General features: G+C 38.8%; 1 protein-coding gene across 7 annotated transcripts in view; it reads left to right on the top strand.

The window, feature by feature from the left end:
• NCKAP5 (NCK associated protein 5) overlaps nt 1–20790 on the top strand; it is a 531557-nt gene that overhangs the window by 385647 nt on the left and 125120 nt on the right. For all 7 annotated transcript variants that reach the window (XM_068139093.1, XM_068139094.1, XM_068139096.1 and 4 more), the window contains one exon: nt 14914–15063. In XM_068139093.1, the coding sequence (XP_067995194.1) occupies nt 14914–15063 (150 nt within the window). The remainder of the gene's footprint in view (nt 1–14913; nt 15064–20790) is intronic.

Genomic DNA, 20790 nt, shown 5'->3' with positions numbered 1-20790 from the left:
AGAAGCATTGTGTTTGGCAGACTGGATTTTGATTTTTGCATTTGCTACGAATTTCTCTATTTCTATGGACAAATTCACTTTGTCTTTCCATCTTTAGCTTTTGTCTGTAAAGAGAGGATAACAACGTGTCATTTCATCTCAAGTATATTTGAAATGTCATTATATGTATGAGCTGCTGCTTCTGTGGTAACAGGAACTTTTGTAAGTGCTGATTCAGATAATGAAGAGATTTTTACTAAATCAAAAAGGCTTTTCATATTTTGTCCTAAACTTGGGAAAATGCTCACTTCCCTAAGGATTGTATTTAACATAGGAGTACTTTTAATAGAAAAGGAATCAATTTCAACATGAAGCTTGCATGGTCTTCAGGCAGGGCTGACCTTTCTTGTATTGAAAAATATGGAACTGATGTTTTACTGTTGGGAACGTGGGCATTTTGGTACATGAATTCATATGAAAAACTTAGGGAAATAAGTTGTGATTGCAGGGCTTGTAACCTTTCCAGAACTCCACTGTGCTGCTTTGAGATTTGCACACCAAATGAATATTGCTGTGGGCACCAGGCATCTTCTTTTGATCAGCAGGAACTGAAATCCTGGTTTGTAGACAGCCTGAAGACCACCTCATCTAATGTCACAGGCCCAGTCATGCCTCAACATTTGTGTAAGCGCAAAGTGTCTCTGCTCCCCAGCTGACATGATCTGACTACTTTTTACGGAAGAGATTTTTGTCATGCTGGGCAGTGCAGGTCTTCAGAGACTGACTACACAGATTCTTAAGGGATGGGTTCTTCTCACCAAGTAAGAGCTGTGACTGTGGTTCATCTCTGTTGGGATTTTTTTCCTCACTCTGGAGAGGTGACAACATTTTGAGATGTAATGATTGCAGAAGAGATTTTTAAGGTTTCTGTGTGCATCATGGTAAGAATGGAGCACAGCTCTGTGACGGACATGTGTCCCATTTGCCAGTCACCACCACCAGTGCAATCTTCAGCTCACAGCATAGCTTCACAGGAGTGACTCTGAATATAAGAATGTTCAGTTCCATTTCCTGCCTTCTTGCTGGATGTAAATACGTGGATATGTGCCTGCTGTATCCAAAGATACAGAAAAAAAGATTTATCTGTAAAGACTCAGTACTGACAACTTCAATACAAAGATAAAATAGTTTCAGACCTGCAAGACTTCTAGTTCTCAGTCATGAAGTTTGAGTGTTTCGCTAATTGCTTTCTGAAGCACGTATCAGAGAGGTGTGACTGCATAAGTGATATGAGCACATTTCAGGTGGCGTTGTTGCCAGATCAACCCAACTTTTTGTCTGCATGCTTTGTGAGACTCAAATGTGGAACAGTTGTTGTGACTGTCACTTCTAATTTGCACAGCCGTTGGTGTCAACAGCTCTTTCATGAGAAGAAAAACTATCTATCAGCAATACAATTTTATTCTAACACAAAATTATACAAGCTTAATGTTCAGGCCATTGATATATATAACATTTTGTAGATAGGGCATGGCCATGAATTGAAATAAAGACACTAGTCAAATTCCCTAGCTGAAATCCACAGTGGATTTTTAATGCTAACTGCCATTGCAGAAAGGGGAAATATATCCTTAAAATTAAACTTACATCTCTGGATTGCAAGTGCACACAGGAGACTGAATCAACAAGGCCTCCTCAGCTGCTAAGAAGAGTATTATTAGGCAAAACTTAGCAGTTTAGTCTCTCCCAGAGAAGAACAGAAGGAAAGCCACCTGCACCCTTGGGATCTCCACCGGAAATGCAGGGCTGTCAAGGACAAAGGCATTTGCTGTTGGACAACTTTTCTGTAGAGAAAAATCTCAGGCCAGATTCATAACAACTAATTCTCTATGGCTTTTATCCTGGTACATTTCCACCACTGTGCAAAGATTCTGATAACTTTTTATTCCCATATTTAACTAAATGGAGGTTGGATTCTTGCCCCCAAAGGAGAGTGATGGTGTGTCTCAGACACTGTTTATAATTACAGTTTCATTGCAAGGAACATATGTGCAAATAGTTCTCCCTTGTTGATTGTTCGTTACAAAGCAATGGAGTTCTCTTTAAGACAACAAAGTCTCCTAACTGGAATGTGCCATCTGTGTGCCTGTTTCTCAGAAAGCACAATGTTCTTTTCTTCCCAGAATCCTCTGCATAAAAACAGTAGCAAGAGGTGAAGATTGACTCATTTGATGGTGCTATTATATATTGTACTGATCATAACTCCACATTTAGATTTTTCTTTTCCTGTATCTTCCTTCTAGTTATTACTTTTTGAATGAATGCACAGAAATCAGCCCCTATACACCCCTGAAGCCTATACATATGAAACAGGCATAACAGAAATTCAGAGGCACTCTATGGAAAGCAAGGTGATGATGTGGTTCACAGCCTGAGGGTCATGGGTCATCCTAATGCATATAGGGACTTCCTATTTATTCACAGCAGGTTGTCTACAGCCTTAGTCTTGTCCTCAATGGTGTTCTGGTTGCCTTTTCTTCTAATTTTGGGGATGTAGCTGAGAGAAAAGAGTATGGCTGTAACATACCTCTGCTTGGAAGTCTTAAGAGAGACTGGAATAATCTGGAGTTTATAGCAATACCAGTTTTCAGATAATCTATCTGCTGCTTGGAGAGAAGCCAGTATCTTTGTACGTGAAAGTCAACTTGTTGCTCTTTATCTGAATGGATTCCTCATACCGGTCAGACTGTGGCTACCGGCAGTGGGGGTGTGCTGGCACACAGGCTGAGGGCAGCCCACGCTTTGGCTGTGTGAGAATGTGAGCCTGCAGGGCTGCCGCGACACGCTTCCCATGGGACCTGATGCCACTTCCAGCCCTACTTTGTTTCTCAGTAGAGCCATGAGATCCCCAGGGAGTTGTTGTCATCTCCCATCTGGCAATGGCTTTGAGAGCTCCCAGGTCTGTCATGTGTCTGCTGGCTCTTGACCAAGATTTTAGTAAGAGGATCTTACCTATCTGTAGCCTATCCACATCCCTGTGAGGTTCCAGATGTGCTTTGTTGACCTGACACAGCATTGCACATCCTGCACTTGTATGGAAGAGGTTGGGCAAGAGGGTTTGGCAAGTAAATGAGAACCATTTTTATCTTTTGAATCCTTTGTGTTTTCTGAGTAAGGATAGCGAATAATAAATACAGTCTGTGTACTGCAATCAGCTATCCAGTGACAGAATTGTTTGGAAGACTTGAAAAAACAGTTTGTATTCTTTGATGTTCCAAGGCTGGGTCTGTTATATACCCAAGTCACTTGCTCACTCCCTGTTTCCACATCTTCGTGAAAGATACTGTTCATTCTGCATTTTGAACTGTAATTCATTTGTGGTTTCAAATCAGCTATTTTTTAAGTTTCATTAAGTTGAAAAAAACCTAAATTTTTGCTAATTTTCTAAGGAAAAAAAGAAAAAAAAGAAAGATATTATTTTGCTATATCCACAAACATACTCACTTTGAAAATCATTTTAACAGAAGAATGCACTTGCCAGGACGCCAATATATTTATTTTGGATAGAACATGCACTACTGAGCATGAAAAGTTGTTTTAATTTCTGTTAAGTATATTTCTTCTGAACCATAACAGCACATTTGAAAAGTTCAAGTCTTGATTTGGCCCAGAATGATTGTTTCTACATGTTATTTTTGTGTGAAGATACATTCTGAGCTTTTCAGAAGTTTTCCTGAATAGAATTAGAATTAACCAGGTTGGAAAGGACCTTTGAGATCATTGAGTCCAACCTATCACCCAACTCCAATCAACTAAACCATGGCACCAAGCACCCCATCCAGTCTCTTCTTGAACACCTCCAGTGATGGTGACTCCACCGCTTCCCTGGGCAGCACATTCCAACAGCCAGTCACTCTTTCTATGAAGAACTTCTTCCTAACATCCAGCCTAAACCTCCCCTGGCACAGCTTGAGACTGTGTCCTCTTGTTCTGGTGCTGCTTGCCTGGGAGAAGAAACCAACCTCCACCTGGCTATGACCTCCCTTCAGGTAGTTGTAGACAGCAATAAGGTCTCCCCTGAGCCTCCTCTTCTCCAGGCTAAGCAACCCCAGCTCCCCCAGCCTCTCCCCACAAGGCTTGTGCTCCAGACCCCTCACCAACTTTGTTGCCCTTCTCTGGACACATTCCAGCAACTGATCAGAGGAGATCAGGTTGGCCAGGTCTGTAATTCCCTGGCTCCTCCTTATGGCCCTTCTTGTGGATGGGCACCACGCTGGCCAGCTTCCAGTCTTCTGGGATCTCTCCAGTGAGCCAGGACTGTTGAAAAATGATGGAGAGTGGCTTGGCCAGCTCGTCTGCCAGCTCTCTCAGCACCTAGGGTGGATTCCATCCGGTCCCATGGACTTGTAGGGATACAAGCAGCTAAGGAGGTCTCTAACTACTTCCTCTTGGATCACAGGGAAGCTGCTCCCTGACTCCATCTGCCAGCTCAGGCAGATAATCTGTCCTGCTAATAAAATTTGAGGCAAGGAAGGTGTTAAGTACCTCTGCCTTTTCCTCATCTTTTGTTACTATGTTCCCCTTCATGTCCACCAAGGACTGGAGGTTGTCCTTGCCCCTCCTCTTGCTATTAATATGTTTGTTGAAGGATTTTTTGTTGTCCTTCACAGCAGAGGCCAGTTTAAGCTCTAAATGGGCTTTTGCCTAATTTTCTTCCTGCATGACCTAGCAGTGTCCTTAAACATTCCATGGGTTACTTCACCTTTCTTCCAAAGATGATATACCCTCATTTTTTCCCTTAATTCACCCAGAACTTCATTGCCCAACCAGGCTGGCCTTCTACCCTGGTGGCTCTTCTAGATTGGTGAGACAAACCAACTAGTCCCTGACATTTGCCAAAAATTACCTGGTTATGTAATAATATAGAATCGCAGAATCACAGAATTGTCACAGTTGGAAGGGACCCCAAGGATCATCCAGTTCCAACCCCATCACCATGGGCAGGGACACCCCACAACAGACCAGGCCACCCAAAGTCCCATCCAGCCTGGCCTTAAAAACCTCCAGGGATGGGGCCCTCCAACCACCTCCCTGGGCAGCCTGTTCCAGTGTCTCACCACTCTCATGGTGAACAACTTTTTAAACATCCAATCTGAAGCAACCCACTTCTAGTTTTGCTCCATTTCCCCTAGTCCTATCACTAGCCAACACCCTAAAAAGTCCCTCACCAGCTTTCTTGTAGGGCCCCTTAAGATACTGGAAGGCCACAGTAAGATCTCCTTGGAACCTTCTCCTCTAAACTGAGTATCCCCAACTCTCTCAGTCTGTCTCCATAGCAGAGATGCTTCAGCTCTCTGCTCTTCTTCATGGCCCTTCTTTGGACATAATTCTGATGTATTTTTTTTTTCCTAATCCCTGACCTCCTTAGGTCAGCTTCTGCAATTGTCTTCATGGTGATAAATAGTTACTATTATGCTGTGACTCCAAAATACTTGTTTATCTTCACATATGTCCTTTAGAGTCTCTTGGTGGTATTGCCTAAGGAAACCATCTATGGGAAACTGGATCAACAAGTCTAAGTACTAGAAAACTTTCTGGTGGCAAAAAAAAAAACCCAAACAAAATTGCACTCAAAGTTTTCAATTTCATTAAAAAAGAGTAATTTGGCCTTCATCCAAGTAGTGAAAAGACATTAAAAAACCAACCCAAAACCCAACCACCAAAGTGCATCACTGCAAAACGAAGGAAAATGGTCTTATTTCTAGCAATTTAAATCCAGAGTAATTCTATTGCCTTAATTGCTGTTACATAAAATGTTCTGAATTTAATTTTCTGAAAAGTGTGTGGCTTGTTTGTACTTCAGTCAAAGGTAGGTATTTTAATACTGTCAGTTCAGTCAAGTGTAGTCACTTTAATACTTACAGACTCCTTCAGGAAAGTTTAAATGCTGCACATAAGTTTCTTGGGAGGAAAAATGATTAAGTGTGCTACTACAACAAATTTCTAAGAAAAATATTGCATGAAAAATCTCACTGCATATTCATCTCACAGTGTCATGCACACACTTATGAAGAAGGGACAGCTTAGCTTATAGAACAATTAGGGTTTTTTTCCTGCTGATAACCTTACTAGTCAGCTGAAGCCCTCATTTTGAAAAGGTATGGCACAGATGATGCACTTCTGCCACGCTGCCCTGACACCACTGTGTCTGAAACCCTGTGTCTGGCTTCAAAGTGTCCCCTCCAGAATGGTCAGTCTTTGATTTCTCTTCTGACAAAGTGCTGGAGGAGAGGGTGCTGTTGGTAACGTGAATGTCCATTCATTCGAGATAGGATGATGTCAAGAGCAATATTTGGGCACAAAATTAGAGTAGTTCATTTTGACACCCAGGGCTGACATTCAGCTGGGGACCAGAAGACAAGAAACTCTGTCTACACCAATCTCTTAAGCACACTTAATAGTCAACTTCACTGTGAAGTTTTTTACTTTTACAGCCTTTTTTAAACTGAACTTTTAAAAAGAAATAGATGCTTCTGATGCATGGAACCAGCCAATAAAACTGTCGTCAGGAAATTTATTGGTGTTACTGCAGAACTGTTCAATAGGGATGATAGCTTGTACTAGTGAGAAGTGTTTCGAGTGAAGAATAGTATGTGGTACATTTAGATTGATATGTGCATGGTAGAAGGCTCATATCAGAAACATAAAGAAGGTACTCTGTTCTCTTATCCATCACACATATTTAATCTAGGGAACGTTACTGCTCACTCTGTTCAATTTTTAAGTGAAATCCAGAGATGAAAAAGAAGAATTTTTATGCTTTTCCTGACAATGGTAATGTTAAACTGGGAACAGTTTGGGATGTTACTGTAAAATGTTGTGATGTATGTGAATTCATTCCCTTTTTTTCCCCTTCAGTTTTGGTCAGCTTGTTCAGAACAAAAGTTCTTAGCTAAACAAAAATATATTATTATTACGCTTGCTGATGTGCTATGCAAAACTATATTTTACTCTATCTTTCCACTGGGAGTAAATAAAGCAAGGGCAAACAGCTGAATATATAGAGAGAAGTAAGCAAGGTAAAGCAGAAGTCATATTTGTAGCCTTGTTCTCAGGGATCATTTATAATGCAGGCTAGTTGGGTGTAAGTTTTTTTTCACCATGTTAACTTGTTTGCTCAGTTGTGGTTATTTTCAGCCCTGAGTCATGGTGTTTAATGGGATTCCCATCAACCAGCAGAGAAAAAATTTTAATAGATGTTGCAGATGCAATTTGTTCAAGTCACAGTGGTATCAATGACTGCACCAAAACTTCTTGCAGAAAACACTTAATGAATTTGTCAGTCTTAATTCACATTGCTCTCACTTCACATTTAAGCGTCTTCTATATATCTCAGGTTTTACCAAATGAAGTAGGCTCTAAAGCATATCAGAAGATATTGCTAAATTTCAAAGGGCATATTTAAGAGGGATTGAGTCACAGTAAACAAGAGTTAATTATGATTCAGGGAAAAAAAGGTCATGGTGGAGGGAGAAAAGAAGCAAGGTGCAACTGGAAAACAACTTTAACCTTGTTGGAATTTTAAGCCAGTAGTCCTTGGAGCAGTTGCTGGTTGGTTTTTTTCAGCTTGTGCAGTTAGATTGAGCTACTTGTGCATAGCTTGGGGCTGTTTTCTTCATGAAAGTATAGAGAAACCTTCATCTACAGTTTTTATCTACATAAACAGTCTGAAAATTCTCATTTCATATTTCTTGCTCACAGTGAAGAATAGCGATGAACACTAGGAGGTCTGCAGTGGAAATAACGCTGGAAGTACATCTCTGAGAATATATCAAGACTGTAGAATGGCCTTGCCAAATAAAAAAAAACATTCAGTTTATTATAACATTGTCATGGTTTAACCCCAGCTGGCAATTAAGCACCATACAGCTGCTCACTCACTCCCCTAATGGGGAGGAGACAATTGGAAGCATTAAAGTGAGAAAACTCACATTTTGAGATAAGAACAATTAATAATTGAAACTTAATAAAATATAATAATGATAGTAATAGCAACAATAAAAACCCCAACTTATGGTGAAAAGGAAAAGAACAAGGAGAGAGATATGAAACACAAGAAAGACAAGTGATGGAAATGAAAAATTGCTCACGACAAACTGACCAATCCCCAGCCAGTCCCCAAGCAGTGGCCTCCCTGCCAACTTCCCCCCTAGTTTATTGCTAAGCATGATGCCTGTGGTATGGAATATCCCTCTAGTCAGATGGGGTCAGCTGTCCCAACTGTGTCCCCTCTAAACATCTTATGTCACCCCCAGCCTACTCACTGGTGAGACAGAGAAGCAGAAATGGCCTTGATTCTGTGTAAGTACTTCTCAGTAACAATGAAAACATTTCTGCAATTATCAACACTGTTTCGAGCACAAATTCAAAACACAGCCCCATGAAGAAAAGTAAATCCATCCAAAACTTGTTACCAGAAAGAAAATTAGCTGTATCCCAGCCCAATCCAGGACATACATAAACAATTCTCTATATCGATTTGTAAATTGCAATTTGGATCTGGAAGTTAAGAGTTTGCCTTTATTACAGCAGGAAAGAGTGTTAGAAATGCAGTATAGTATACTTGGCTCACCAAATTCAGACACTGAAAGGTAAGATAACTCTTTATTAAATAGCTTAAATAAAAAGTCTTGTGGAAGCTCCTAAGACACCATGTTCTGAGATAGTGAGTTATCCACTTTGCTTGGGTTCCATAATGACTGGATTCTTGGATGCCTGCTACCATTGCTTTTTTATATGATCCCTTAATAACTACATTGTGAATCATTTTGAGTATTTTTTCTCAAATAAGTGGTTATGAGCAATCAAGCACCATTTAATTATGTATCCTACATGCATTTTATTCTTGGGTTAAATGTGTGATTAAAGTATGTTTTTGGAAAATTGCAGGCATGACTCTCAGAAGAATTAGAATTTGTAACAGTTACAAAACCAATGCTCCCATACATTTCAGAAGCTGGAGAATTAACAGGAGCTCAGAAAAGAAAACCCCACTCAGGCATCACAATCTGACACTCAAAATCGAAATAGAGATTGTTTGTATCCGAGAGATCTTCACCATACTTCACTTCTCTGAAGGACTTGTGTTCATCACGTGAAAATGATCTTTAGCTTCTATAAGCAAAGATGTCTTCTCTACTTATTACTTGCCAGTTTCCAGACAAGCAATTCATGTCATCCATTTTATTGGGAAAATCAGCATTTCAAAGATCTTGATCTTTTAGTAATTCTTGCTTGGTTCAATCAGAATTATGTCACAAGTCCTGTTGAAATATTGCTGCTCATAATCATGACTGTAGAGTCCAGGTCCAGTTATATCAAGATTAGATTATGTTATGATGTATTATTATAGCCACTTGCCAGTGAACTTTGCAATGTCTTTGTGATTCAGGAGCCTCCCTGGGTAACATTTTCTAGTGACCAACTGCCCTCATATTTGGAAAAAAACGTACAATTAGATTTGCAAAATCTAATTGTAATTTCTCAGATTCCAAGCTGTGTCCATTGTATGTAGTCTTTTCATGTGCCACTTCCCAGAAGAGTCTGGCTCCACCTTGTCTCTCTTCCCTGACACACATATCTACCTATGCCTTTGGACACCAGCTTCTGCTGGTGCAGAACTTTGTATTTCATAGTTTCATAGTTTCATTCAGGGTTGGAAGGGACCACAAGGATCATCTAGTTCCAACCCCCCTGCCATGGGCAGGGACACCCCACACTAGATCAGGCTGGCCAGAGCCTCATCCAGCCTGCTCTTAAACACCTCCAGGGACGGGGCCTCGACCACCTCCATGGACAACCCATTCCAGTGCTTCACCACTCTCATGGTGAAGAACCTCCTCCTCACATCTAGCCTGAATCTCCCCACCTCCAGCTTCATTCCATTCCCCCTAGTCCTATCACTACCTGAGATCCTGAGAAGTCCTTCCCCAGCCTTCCTGTAGGCCCCCTTCAGATACTGGAAGGCCACAATTAGGTCACCTCGGAGCCTTCTCTTCTGCAGACTGAACAGCCCCAACTCCTTCAGTCTGTCCTCATAGGAGAGGTGCTCCAGCCCTCTGATCATCCTTTTGTTGAGAGCTGCGGCTGTTGCTATGCTGCTGGTGATTCTGCCTGGCTTCCTCCTATGGAGGCTTGTGTGCTTGTTAATGGTGTTTATGATCTCTGTTTTCTTAAAGCATCTTCCTTGAGTCGGTAGTTCTGCATCATAAAAATTGGAACATGAGTTACTTGGGAGCTATACAATCAGTTTATGTCATGTATTTGTTGTTGTTACCAGAGAATTGCCCTTATTGCAATTAGTGCCTAATCATGGTTTTCACTATAAAAAAAGAAAATCTGGAACAGATTTTTGCTAGCTATGTTGGGTTTTTTCCCCCCTTTTGTGTTAGCTTGGTGTTTCTCTTCTTGGTTTGAAATGTCATAGTTACAAATATTTTTAAATGAGCTTCTTTTTTTTTTCAGCATTTTTTTTTTCTTTGTGTGTGGTGTAATTTCTAAAAAGCAGCTTGAGAAAGAAGAAAGGGCAAAGAGCAGTCAATTGATCTTACTACCAATAAAACCTTACATAATAATGCTTCCGAAATAATAATGGTTAAGAAATATCAGGCTAAGTGTCCCTATGACATTTCTGTTCCTTGAAAAGGTGACAAGACCTAGAAGGCATTTCAGTGACTAAGACTGTGTGCAGAGGGACAGCAGCCTCTTGCCTTTCCTTAGGGTGACGGAGGAGGCAATTTCTGAAATAGGCAGTTTGGTCTCTTATCTTTTGAAAGCTTCCATATGATCTTTTCTATCACTATAGTTACTGCTTTTGTTTATAAACAGTGAAAGCACTTTCTTGGTGAGTGTTCTGAAAGGTAGGTGAAGGGGAAAAGATTTACTTTGTATTCTACATATTTATTTATGTTCTACAAATTCCACTAAATTATCCTTTAGAATTTCAGGTGGATTTCCTGCTTTCTTCATGTCTTATTCTTACTTTTATTTATTAGTGAAAAGAAGGAGTATTATCCTGCTTCTTCCTGCTTCAGATAACTGAAAACCAGCTTTCTGATAAGTCTCAGTCAGGTCGCTGCATTGTACAGCTTCATAGATCAATGTCCTCAGTGATTTATATCTTCTTATTGATTCTGCAAAGCTCCCCATTTCCAGACTGCAGGGTCTGTTTTCATCTCTTGTTTTCTATTGGCTATAGGGCCTATAGTGTTTGATCAAAGGGTTCATCATCAGTGTACTGTTTGTTTGATTTATAGAACTAACTGAATACTCAGAAATAATGGTCATGGCAGAATGTCATTTAAGATTTGCAAAGTATTGTTGGCTTCAGGAAAGCGATGACAATTTAAACCAACTTGACAAGCTTACATTGATCTTAAAAGTCTCTTCCAACCTGGTGAAAGTCTCTTCCAATCTGGTCTATTCTATTCCTATTTCTATTCTATTTCTATTCTATTCCTATTTCTATTCCTATTTCTATTCTATTCCTATTTCTATTCTATTCCTATTTCTATTCTATTCCTATTTCTATTCTATTCCTATTTCTATTTCTATTTCTATTTCTATTTCTATTTCTATTTCTATTTCTATTTCTATCCTATTCCTATTCTATTCTATTCTATTCTATTCTATTCTATTCTATTCTATTCTATTCTATTCTATTCTATTCTATTCTATTCTACATAATGTGGGACTTAATGGTAAGTTTGTCACTGATTTCTGTGAGAACAGGTCTACAGTGATAGCTTCCTTTTAGTAAGATTTAAATATTTAATATTTGTATTGTCTCTTTGTTGTCACAGAGCATTAATGATGTAGATGAGCCTTTACTGTAGAATTCTCATCAGGCTGCTATGTTTGCATCCTCTCGTGGTACAGGCATGTGTCTTAAACTCTTAGCAGTCGGGGACACCAAGAGCTCTGTTGTTGCTTTTACTTTTCCTTTTTTATTTTATTTTTTCTTTAACCTTCCAGCTTACTTTCAGAGCACCATTTCTGTGAGTTATCTTTTCACAGAAATGAAAGTGCATTGATCAGCAGGATAGCACTTACTCTGCCTTTGCTGGACTTCCAACCTGGAGAGTATTTTGCTATTCAGCTGGAAAACCCAGCCTGCCTTTAATTGTGAAATGTGTGAGGCTTATAGCAGAGACTGTGTGGCATCTAGAGAGAAAAAATGAATAAGCTGCTCTGTGCCATTGTTTGCTGCCTTCAGCATGCTCACTCAAGAGCTTTCTGTAGGATTTGATCACCATCATGAAGAAGGTACACATTTCCTCTTGTGAATCTCTCTGCCCCTTCCTGACTCACCTCAGCAGTCGGCTGCCTCTGGTATTAGCAGATTTTTCCCTCTTAAGAGGATCCTGTCATTCCAAAAGCCTTAGTCATCCTCCCTCTTATTTGATATGCCTTTAAGCACAAAGGGGGGGGGGGGGGGGGGAGCCGTGTTTGTCTGTGTTAAGCACCTGTTTTCTTTGCTTTCTTTAGTGAGGATTTTCCACTTTACCTGTGTACCACCCAGGTAGAGCTGCTTAAAATGGTGGGGCAGCTCCCTCAGGAAATTGCATGACTAAGCATAATTTTTATAGTTAGTAATGATTTTCTGTATTCTGCAGCTTTTCCAGGTAAGGGAGTAACATATCAGGGACCTTTTATCATTGTTCAGTAATAAACTAATTTTTAAAACATGTGAGCTCTACTTAAACACTAGAGCAGGGGTAACAGTAGGAAGTATGATGAGGTATTCGGGTGTACATCATGGTAAAGGAAGATGCATATTTTTGATTATGCCACTAGTGTGCAAAATTCATCAATTTTTTTAATTAAAAGATGGATGGGTTACTTCATTAGGTGACTGGGATTTACTCTGTGAGAAGTTGCATTACTCCCCTTTCTGTAATTGCATTTTCTACCTGTCCCTTGAAATTGCTGCCCTCTAGTTTGAGCAGGAAAGGTGTCCTTGTGCAAATATTTGTATTTTCTTCCAGTGTTAGCCACATCTAATTCATGTCACATTCTCTCCTAAAAAAATGATTGTTTGTGTTTGGATTACATCAAATAGATACCTTTGTCATTTTTTTTCCCCTCTGACTTCATCAAAATGTTTTATGTCTGCGCACTCATCAGGGCAACTTGGAGGGAAAATGATTTAATAGCTCTTTTACAGATGCTTGATCGTTGCACCAGTGAGTAGCAAGCAAGAAAAAAACACAACACCTAACTACTGCATTTATGGTTATGAGGATGGGACTAATGATGGAATGGCTCTTTGGCGTCTGTGTTTTGAGGTTGAGACTGAGCTTTCTGCGTCATGGATTGTGCAAGAGTATTCAGTGATTTAGCCCATAGCTTATAAAATTGATTCTTGATTAAAGTTTTAACACAGTAATAGTCAATTTATAAGCTAGTTAATATTTAAAAAAGACATCGTTAGAAATGTGATTCACAGTACTGATTTTTAATTCACTTGTGTTTATGGGTTTTAATTAAGATAATGTCTTGCTGTTAACTGTTGAAGAGTTATATTTGCACAGTTATTCAAGCAGGATCATTTCTTCACAAAAATACATATTTTTATGCTTAGAGTGTGTTCTGTTGTGGTTATGGGAAATACAGTTCACTTGTAGACTAGCCCAAAAATCATGAATGTGCGTACCTTTGTATATGGAAATTAACATAAAGGTGCACAAAGAAAACTAAATGCTCAATAAAGGACTTCTCTAGATTTGTCTTGACACCCATTATTTACTTCAATTTACTTCACAGTTTCCATTCTTAGTCTTCTCATTTGCTGTCACACTGCATCTGTTTATATAGTTAGAGAATATGAATTACAAGGTAGAGACTGCCACTTTGGGCCACTCTTGGATGAAAATTCAACCTGTACATCTGTGTAGTTCTTTTACATTACCTGCTTGTAGTTTTGATGTTTTCTTGCTCTATCTCATTCTCTCTCTCAACACAGAACTTGGACACATGATTAATGGAGTTAGTAGGATTCAATGTTCAATCCTGTGATTTTTATAGACCTCATAAAAAGCTCAGCAGCTATAGTCCGCTCAGCAGCAGCAGCTAATAATAACCCAGTCCCACTAACTTGTCAGAGTGGGGCACTTCAGAAAATGTTGCTGTCAATTTGATTCTCTCCAGTTATATATTAGTGGGGAACTTAAATCATTATTCAGGTGGTAGCTTGGTTCTCAGCCAATTATTCAGTTATTGAAATATTAGCTCTAGATGAAGAGAGGTTAAGTAAGTTAGGCATGAACATATGTTAACTTTTTCTCAGTAAACTGTTTTATATCTCAATAGCAAAATGCTTCCATTAAAAGCGGAAACAGAAACAAGGGAAGTTCCACGTAAAAGTGAGGAAAAAACCCTTTACTTTGAGGGTGACAGCACTGGAACAGTTTGCCCAGTGAGGCTGGGGAGTCTCCTTCTCTGGAAACTCTCAAAACCTCCATGGTTGTGTTCCTGTGCAACTCGATCTAGGGAAGTCTGCTTTTGTGGGGGGCTTGTACTGGTGATCTCCAGAGGTCCCTTCCAAGATTCTGTGTGATTCTGTGAAAGCTGGTGTGCTCAGTTTTCTTTGCAACTTTTGAAGAAAAAATTGTAAGTTATCTTATTAAAAAGATGACAAATTACACTTAAAAAAAAATCTGGAGTAGATGAAGCAATTAAATTTTGAATACAATTCTGCAGAATGGCATAGCAGCATCTTTCATAGGCCCTTCATAACTCCACTTATTTTAGAACATGTAACTAGCAACTTGTTCTGTCTTTTTTTTCAGTCATATACAAGGCAGATTTCAGGATTTTTGCACAGTTGACTTCATTTCCACCTGTGAATAATGACATTTTTAAAAATCATTTCAGGAAAAGCTGTCAGAAGACAGTAGAAAATGTGAAGAAGGCATGGAAAGAATTCACACGCCAGCAGACGAAGATTCAAGAAGTGAAAGCAGCAGCACTGAAGAAGAGAAAGAAAAGACAAAATTGCTGTTGGAGCGTTTGAAAGCTCTGGAGGTAAGAAGTGCAACAGTTTCACACATAAAAGACCACCCTGCTCGCTGCCTCATTCATTTACTGGCGCTGAATCAGCCTGTAGTATAAATCTAATCTTTCACAGTTCACCTGTGCTCATGTTACGGGATATTTTTTTTGTGATTCATTTACCGAGGATGAGCAAGAAGCTTTGTCTCGGAACCACTGAGCGTATCCTTCTCCAATCTTGAGCAGCAGATATTTGTTAAAATAATTTCATAGTTTGTTTTAATTCAGGTGAGATAATTTCATAAGAAAAAAAAAAATCCTTTTTTTGACTCAATTAGTAATATTGTAAGACTAATATAGGTGGTATAAGAACTGCCATAAAACCAGTGTTGCTTCATGGTAGTTTGCTGCTCAGCTTTTAACTGCTGGACTGCATGCTTGGGAGAGCTCAGGTCTTTTTACTGCTAGATTGTGGAAAATCTGTTTTCCTGTAAGCCACATGGAGAACTGCACACTCCACATTTCTGGAGTGCATTTCTGGAAAATTAGGATGTGCAAAATAGTGCATCTTGTAGTAACTCTTAAGGAAAAGTTTTAATGTTTCATTAGGCAACCATGGACGAGGTGCAGGTAAGATTGTAACCTCTATATGAACTTTGTGCTTCTTGATAAAAGCATGGGCTTCAATATGTACAAAAAATAAGACTGTGTATATTTAAGTAGAATTTTGAACTAATACAGAGGCATATTTTTAACTCTTTAACTTAACTCCATACTCAGGTATCTATGTAGCGTTGTATGTATGGATGTACGGATATCTTAGAAAATTGTAGTGACGTTTTGCCTCAGTAGGGTCTTGGTAAATAGAGATATCATCGCTAGGCCTATACAATTTTGGTTAAGTGTGAAGGCCTTTTGCATCATAATGTTTATTCTAAGTTGTTGAAAACTGCATTTTTGTTCTTGAGGGCTTTGTGTAAAAGTAACACATGAACAGTTATGATCATGTTTGGATCTAAACACAGATTCTATATTTAGATTCTGCAGTCTCTGCAGTTTTTCTTGCCTTTACATTTGTAGGCTTGTTGTAAAATAAACACATTTAATATTCATTCTTATTTTGTCCTGAGAAAAAAAACTTATCACATTTTTACAGCACATAAAATCTTGACCGATGCACAGTTTACTGTAGTCTTGCTTATTCAGTCAATGGAGAATGACTGTAGGCTCCTTGTTGTATTTTGTTTCCAAATATGCATGATTTATGGTTGCTTCACCTTATTCTTTATCAGTCTGCATGACAGTGACAGTTGTTTATATCTTCAGGTGATAGGAAGTTGTTCAATAATGTCACAACCTTTATCAGTTGTGGCAAATTGCCCAGATACAAAAGATAACGTTATGGACAGACAGAATCTAGTTCTCAAAGGTCAGTGACTAGGTCTCCTCACTGATGTCAGCATTGTGTAGTGGCTTGTTCAATGACACATATTAGTGAAGGCCAGTATGTCAAGAATTAATACACATAAATAGTCTAAAGCGCTATTGAAGTAGAAAGATGAACTGCAGAGCCAACAGTAATTGTGATCCAAGGTAATTAAAACAAAGTGTTGTTACTTGTGTGTTGTTTAATGTTATATATTCTCTCACTGGATTTTTCTCTTGAACAATATAAATTGTAATGTCTGAGACTCTGAGGCTTAGTAATTAAGAGACATACTTTTTTAAAGTTATATATAGTTAGCGTTTTTAATCCTGTGATATTTGCAGAGTAATTTTTCAGTCTATACAGAAAAGAACGAAAAATTACTGTTTGTTAGTTCCTGTGCTGTGTCAGAATCTTTAATCTTACTTTACATGATTAGATGTTACTCAATCATGCATGATTAATAAAATCAGCAAAGCTAATAAAGTACTTAATATTGCATTGTAGAATCTGAGACTGCCTTTAAACAGCACCTAGTAATAGTCAAAGTGTGGGACTTAATCCATTAATGCCTATTACTATAATTTCATTTATATCAGCAATTTGAAGAAATCTTTTAATATCTATCTATCCATGTTAGTTTCTTAGTCAAGTGTGGCTCATGACAAAATGTAGTCTAATCTCTTAGAGCACAGTAAAATCACTCCATCCTCCTCCATACCTATATTCATTGTCCTGTTGATAAGATGAACTTCTGTTGAAATGAGGGCCTCGTATGTTTGTTGTATGTGTGTATATAAATGTATGTGATAGTGTACACCTGAATCTAAGCTTCATATAATAAGAAGTATTACAGCACTCAAGCTGTTCCCTAGGTGTACACATTAAACCAAAATATGTTGGGCAAGTCTGAAGTAAGTTTTAAGTGAAGGAAATATCAAAAGAGAAAAGCTATCCAGCAACACTGAGACGTTCAAGAGGGGATTGGATGTGGCACTTGGTGCCATGGTCTAGTCATGGGGTCTGTGTTGATAGGTTGGACTCGATGATCCTCGAGGTCTTTTCCAACCTAAGTGATACTGTGATACTGTGATACTGTGAAATGGCTAAGTTAGCCAGTACGTATACAATAGAATACATTGCTTAGTTGCTTTTATTTTGAATATCTATATGGGAAAAGTGTTCCTCTTCCATAGATGAAATAAATTGTTTCTGGAATTCCTGAAGTACTGCCATGGTAAATGTGAGGTGCATGGTTGTTTCCTTGAGGAATTTCTGGCAATGTGATGGAAAATGTAGTCATATTGGACTGTTGGTTATAGACCAGGAAGTTATCAAATCTAAGTGTGAAAAAAGAGGTGAGGCTTCATTTTCACAGAAAACTTTCCTTAAATGGCTTATCAGTAGAGTTGTATTTCACTTTTTTTCCCTCCTTGTAATTGGGTTCTGTCAAATGTATTGTCAAATAAATTTCTCTAATACCTTTTAGGTTTTAATAACTTTAACCTAGAAATTTTGTCAGTACAATACAGTGTCTTTGTAGTCAGCCTAAGTGCAAACTGTCATATACTTTGATAAGAAATATATATGCATATTCTCCCATTGCTTCTTTTACCTATAATGTTTTTACATCCTTTATCATTTACAGCAAATTCTATTTCCACACTGCTGACTGATAAATACCATACGTTTCTAATCAAATGAACAAGATGACAAATAACAAATGGTTCATACCATCTTGTATCCCATTTAATGTAGCTGAAATTAATTGTGATTTCCTGGATATCAAAACTCCTTTGTGCCTTGAGCGTTTTTAGTTGGCTGCTCTTGAAATGCCACTTAATTTACTTCAGCAGTTATGATCAAATGCCTTCTAACTCTTACAAAGAAAAACAAAAATCTCTGATAAGTTCTCTGTGTATTTGGAGTGCTGCAAAAAAATGAAATATTAATGAAGTACAGTGAATAACATGTCAGCTCCTTGGTGGAATTTCATGTTTTTTGATCTACTTGCATCACCAGAAGAATCATGAATTTTATTTTTAAATAGTAGCCAGAAATGTACAAAAAATATAATTTATTCTGGACATGGATCAACCCCCATTCAGATACATGTAAGTATATACACAGTTGTAACAGTAATGTTATAGTTCCAAAATCATGTGCATATAAGTTTGCCATGGGTTAGCTGTTTGAGTGGGTTGGATTGGTTGATGGGTTGGACACGATGATCTTGAAGGTCTCTTCCAACCTGGTTTGGTTTATTCTAAGTTGGAAATTTTCCACAAAACCTTAATTTGTCCTTCTGGGTACATTAGGTATACAGACTCTTGTTGCAAGGTTGTATGTTATTTCTTGTTTCCATTAAGAACAGTTTACACAGTCCCAGTGCCCAGAAGAGAGCTTTGAGAATATCCTGTATCTGAAAAGCAGTGTACTTAAAGGCCTTCAGAATGTCCTAGAGCTCTGCGAGCCAACATGGAGCTATGAACTCTCTATCCCAATTTAGCCTTGAATGACTAAAACACAGCCTGCCCAAGCACCTGCATAATTGCAAGTGAATTAAACTGATAGACTGAGTTACTGTCAGCATTAATCCAAACATGTCTGTGAAAGCCATAGTTACTTTGATTTTAAAAATTCAATCAGTGATAAATACTGTGTCAACTTTGAAGGCTTATTAAAGTCTATCATTTGCACAGACATTTATGCAATGGGAATAATTCAGTGTGAATTAACTATGTCTAATATATGAAATGTTCCAGCTCTTCTGGACTTTCTTCTTTGCAACTGCAGTAGTGCAACTTTCTTAGAAAGTATTTGCCTTTGGCTGATTATGAAGAAAGTGAACTGACTGGATTGCTCCCAAGTAAACTGACTGGATTGCTCCAAAGTAAACTTCCCTTCCATGTTCATGGAAATTGTTCTTCATGATGCTCTGCTTTGCCAGTAAAAAAGGGATTCTGTAAGTCTCATAAATTTTGGTCATGGTGTAATGTCCTTTCACATGCTGCATGGCCTCTTGATTTGTCAAAAAGAAACTGGATGAAGTCTCAGTTCCCATTTCAGCTGCAGATTTTCTGCATTCTGTACTGCCTGTTTCATCTAATTGTGTCTTGGTACCACATCTGTAGAGAGCTCAAGAGCTAGAATGTGGCATCCAGTAAGATACATTGGGAAGCTGCCTGGTTTCCATATGAATGTATTCTTTTACTAGGACTCAAAGACATGGAAATGGAAGCAATGCAGAGGAGAGGGCCATAATGATCTGCTTTAATCTGATAGGGTAACATGTTTTACAGAGGAAACAAAGAGGGAAACAGATTACAGAAAAGGCAGAATTAAGGGCTTGAGTCTAGATGTGTCTATCCAGCTTGTAGATACTGTGAGTAACCACATATAAGGAACACCTAAAGTATAGATTCTAGAGCCACTCTACAGGAAAAATGAGTATGAATTGCCCCTACTCACTCCAACCCTCTCGCTGTGCCTGTTCCCCTGTGAAGGCTGGCACAGGATTGACTTATCAGCTGCATTTCTGAAGAGCCACCAGCCCTTCCTCCCAGAAATTACTAGATGTTTTTCACCTAAGCAGAGTGCAAGTGTACTCTTTCCTATGAGGCTTGTAAGTTGAACTGAATGGCAGGAGTTGGCATGTGCATTGCATCATATGGTGTACTGCGCATGTTTTGTGACAAGATGTGCACCTCACAAGATGTGAGGTGAGTAGTGCCGGTGTTCAGGATAGGACATCATATTTTTGCTAGTAGCTGTTCTGTAGGAACATGCCACATTTGACCACACATGGTCTGAATCCACTCGCCTCTGTTAGATGAGCAATGTATCATCACCTTCTTACAGGGAATTAATGTTTTGATTGGGGGGGGTGGGGGCAGTGTCCACTCTGCAGAAGAGATGATTTACCCACCTTAGCCTATGGTGGTTCATAACTAATGCCTTGCTAAAAATGCAGTATTTATGTTCCAATTGAAATAAACATTGCCAACAAGGAAGTGGTTCCACTGGTTTGCTGACTGTACCCCTTCCCTCCCAGAAGTTCAAATTCCATTAGCCTCAAAAAATAATGATTGAAGGCTGCTCACAACCTTGCATTTTTCACCAAATAGCAAGCCACTAGGACAGCATTAAATTGTAACCTTGAGTTATCAAATGAAAAGCCTAATTCATGTGTGAAAATCTCATTGCTTGCGGGTGACTGAGATTCAATGAAAGTTTCAGTAAACTAAGCTGCAGCAGAAGCAATATCTGCTAGGGAAGAACCACAAAATCACTCTAATTTTAATTATAGAATGTTGCCCTCTTGCCCTTTGCAG

Source organism: Melanerpes formicivorus, unplaced genomic scaffold (genome assembly GCF_026170545.1).
Source record: "Melanerpes formicivorus ecotype bairdi unplaced genomic scaffold, bMelFor1.0.p_v2 SCAF_5, whole genome shotgun sequence".
NCBI lineage: Eukaryota > Metazoa > Chordata > Aves > Piciformes > Picidae > Melanerpes > Melanerpes formicivorus.
This window is presented reverse-complemented; position numbering and strand designations above follow the sequence as displayed.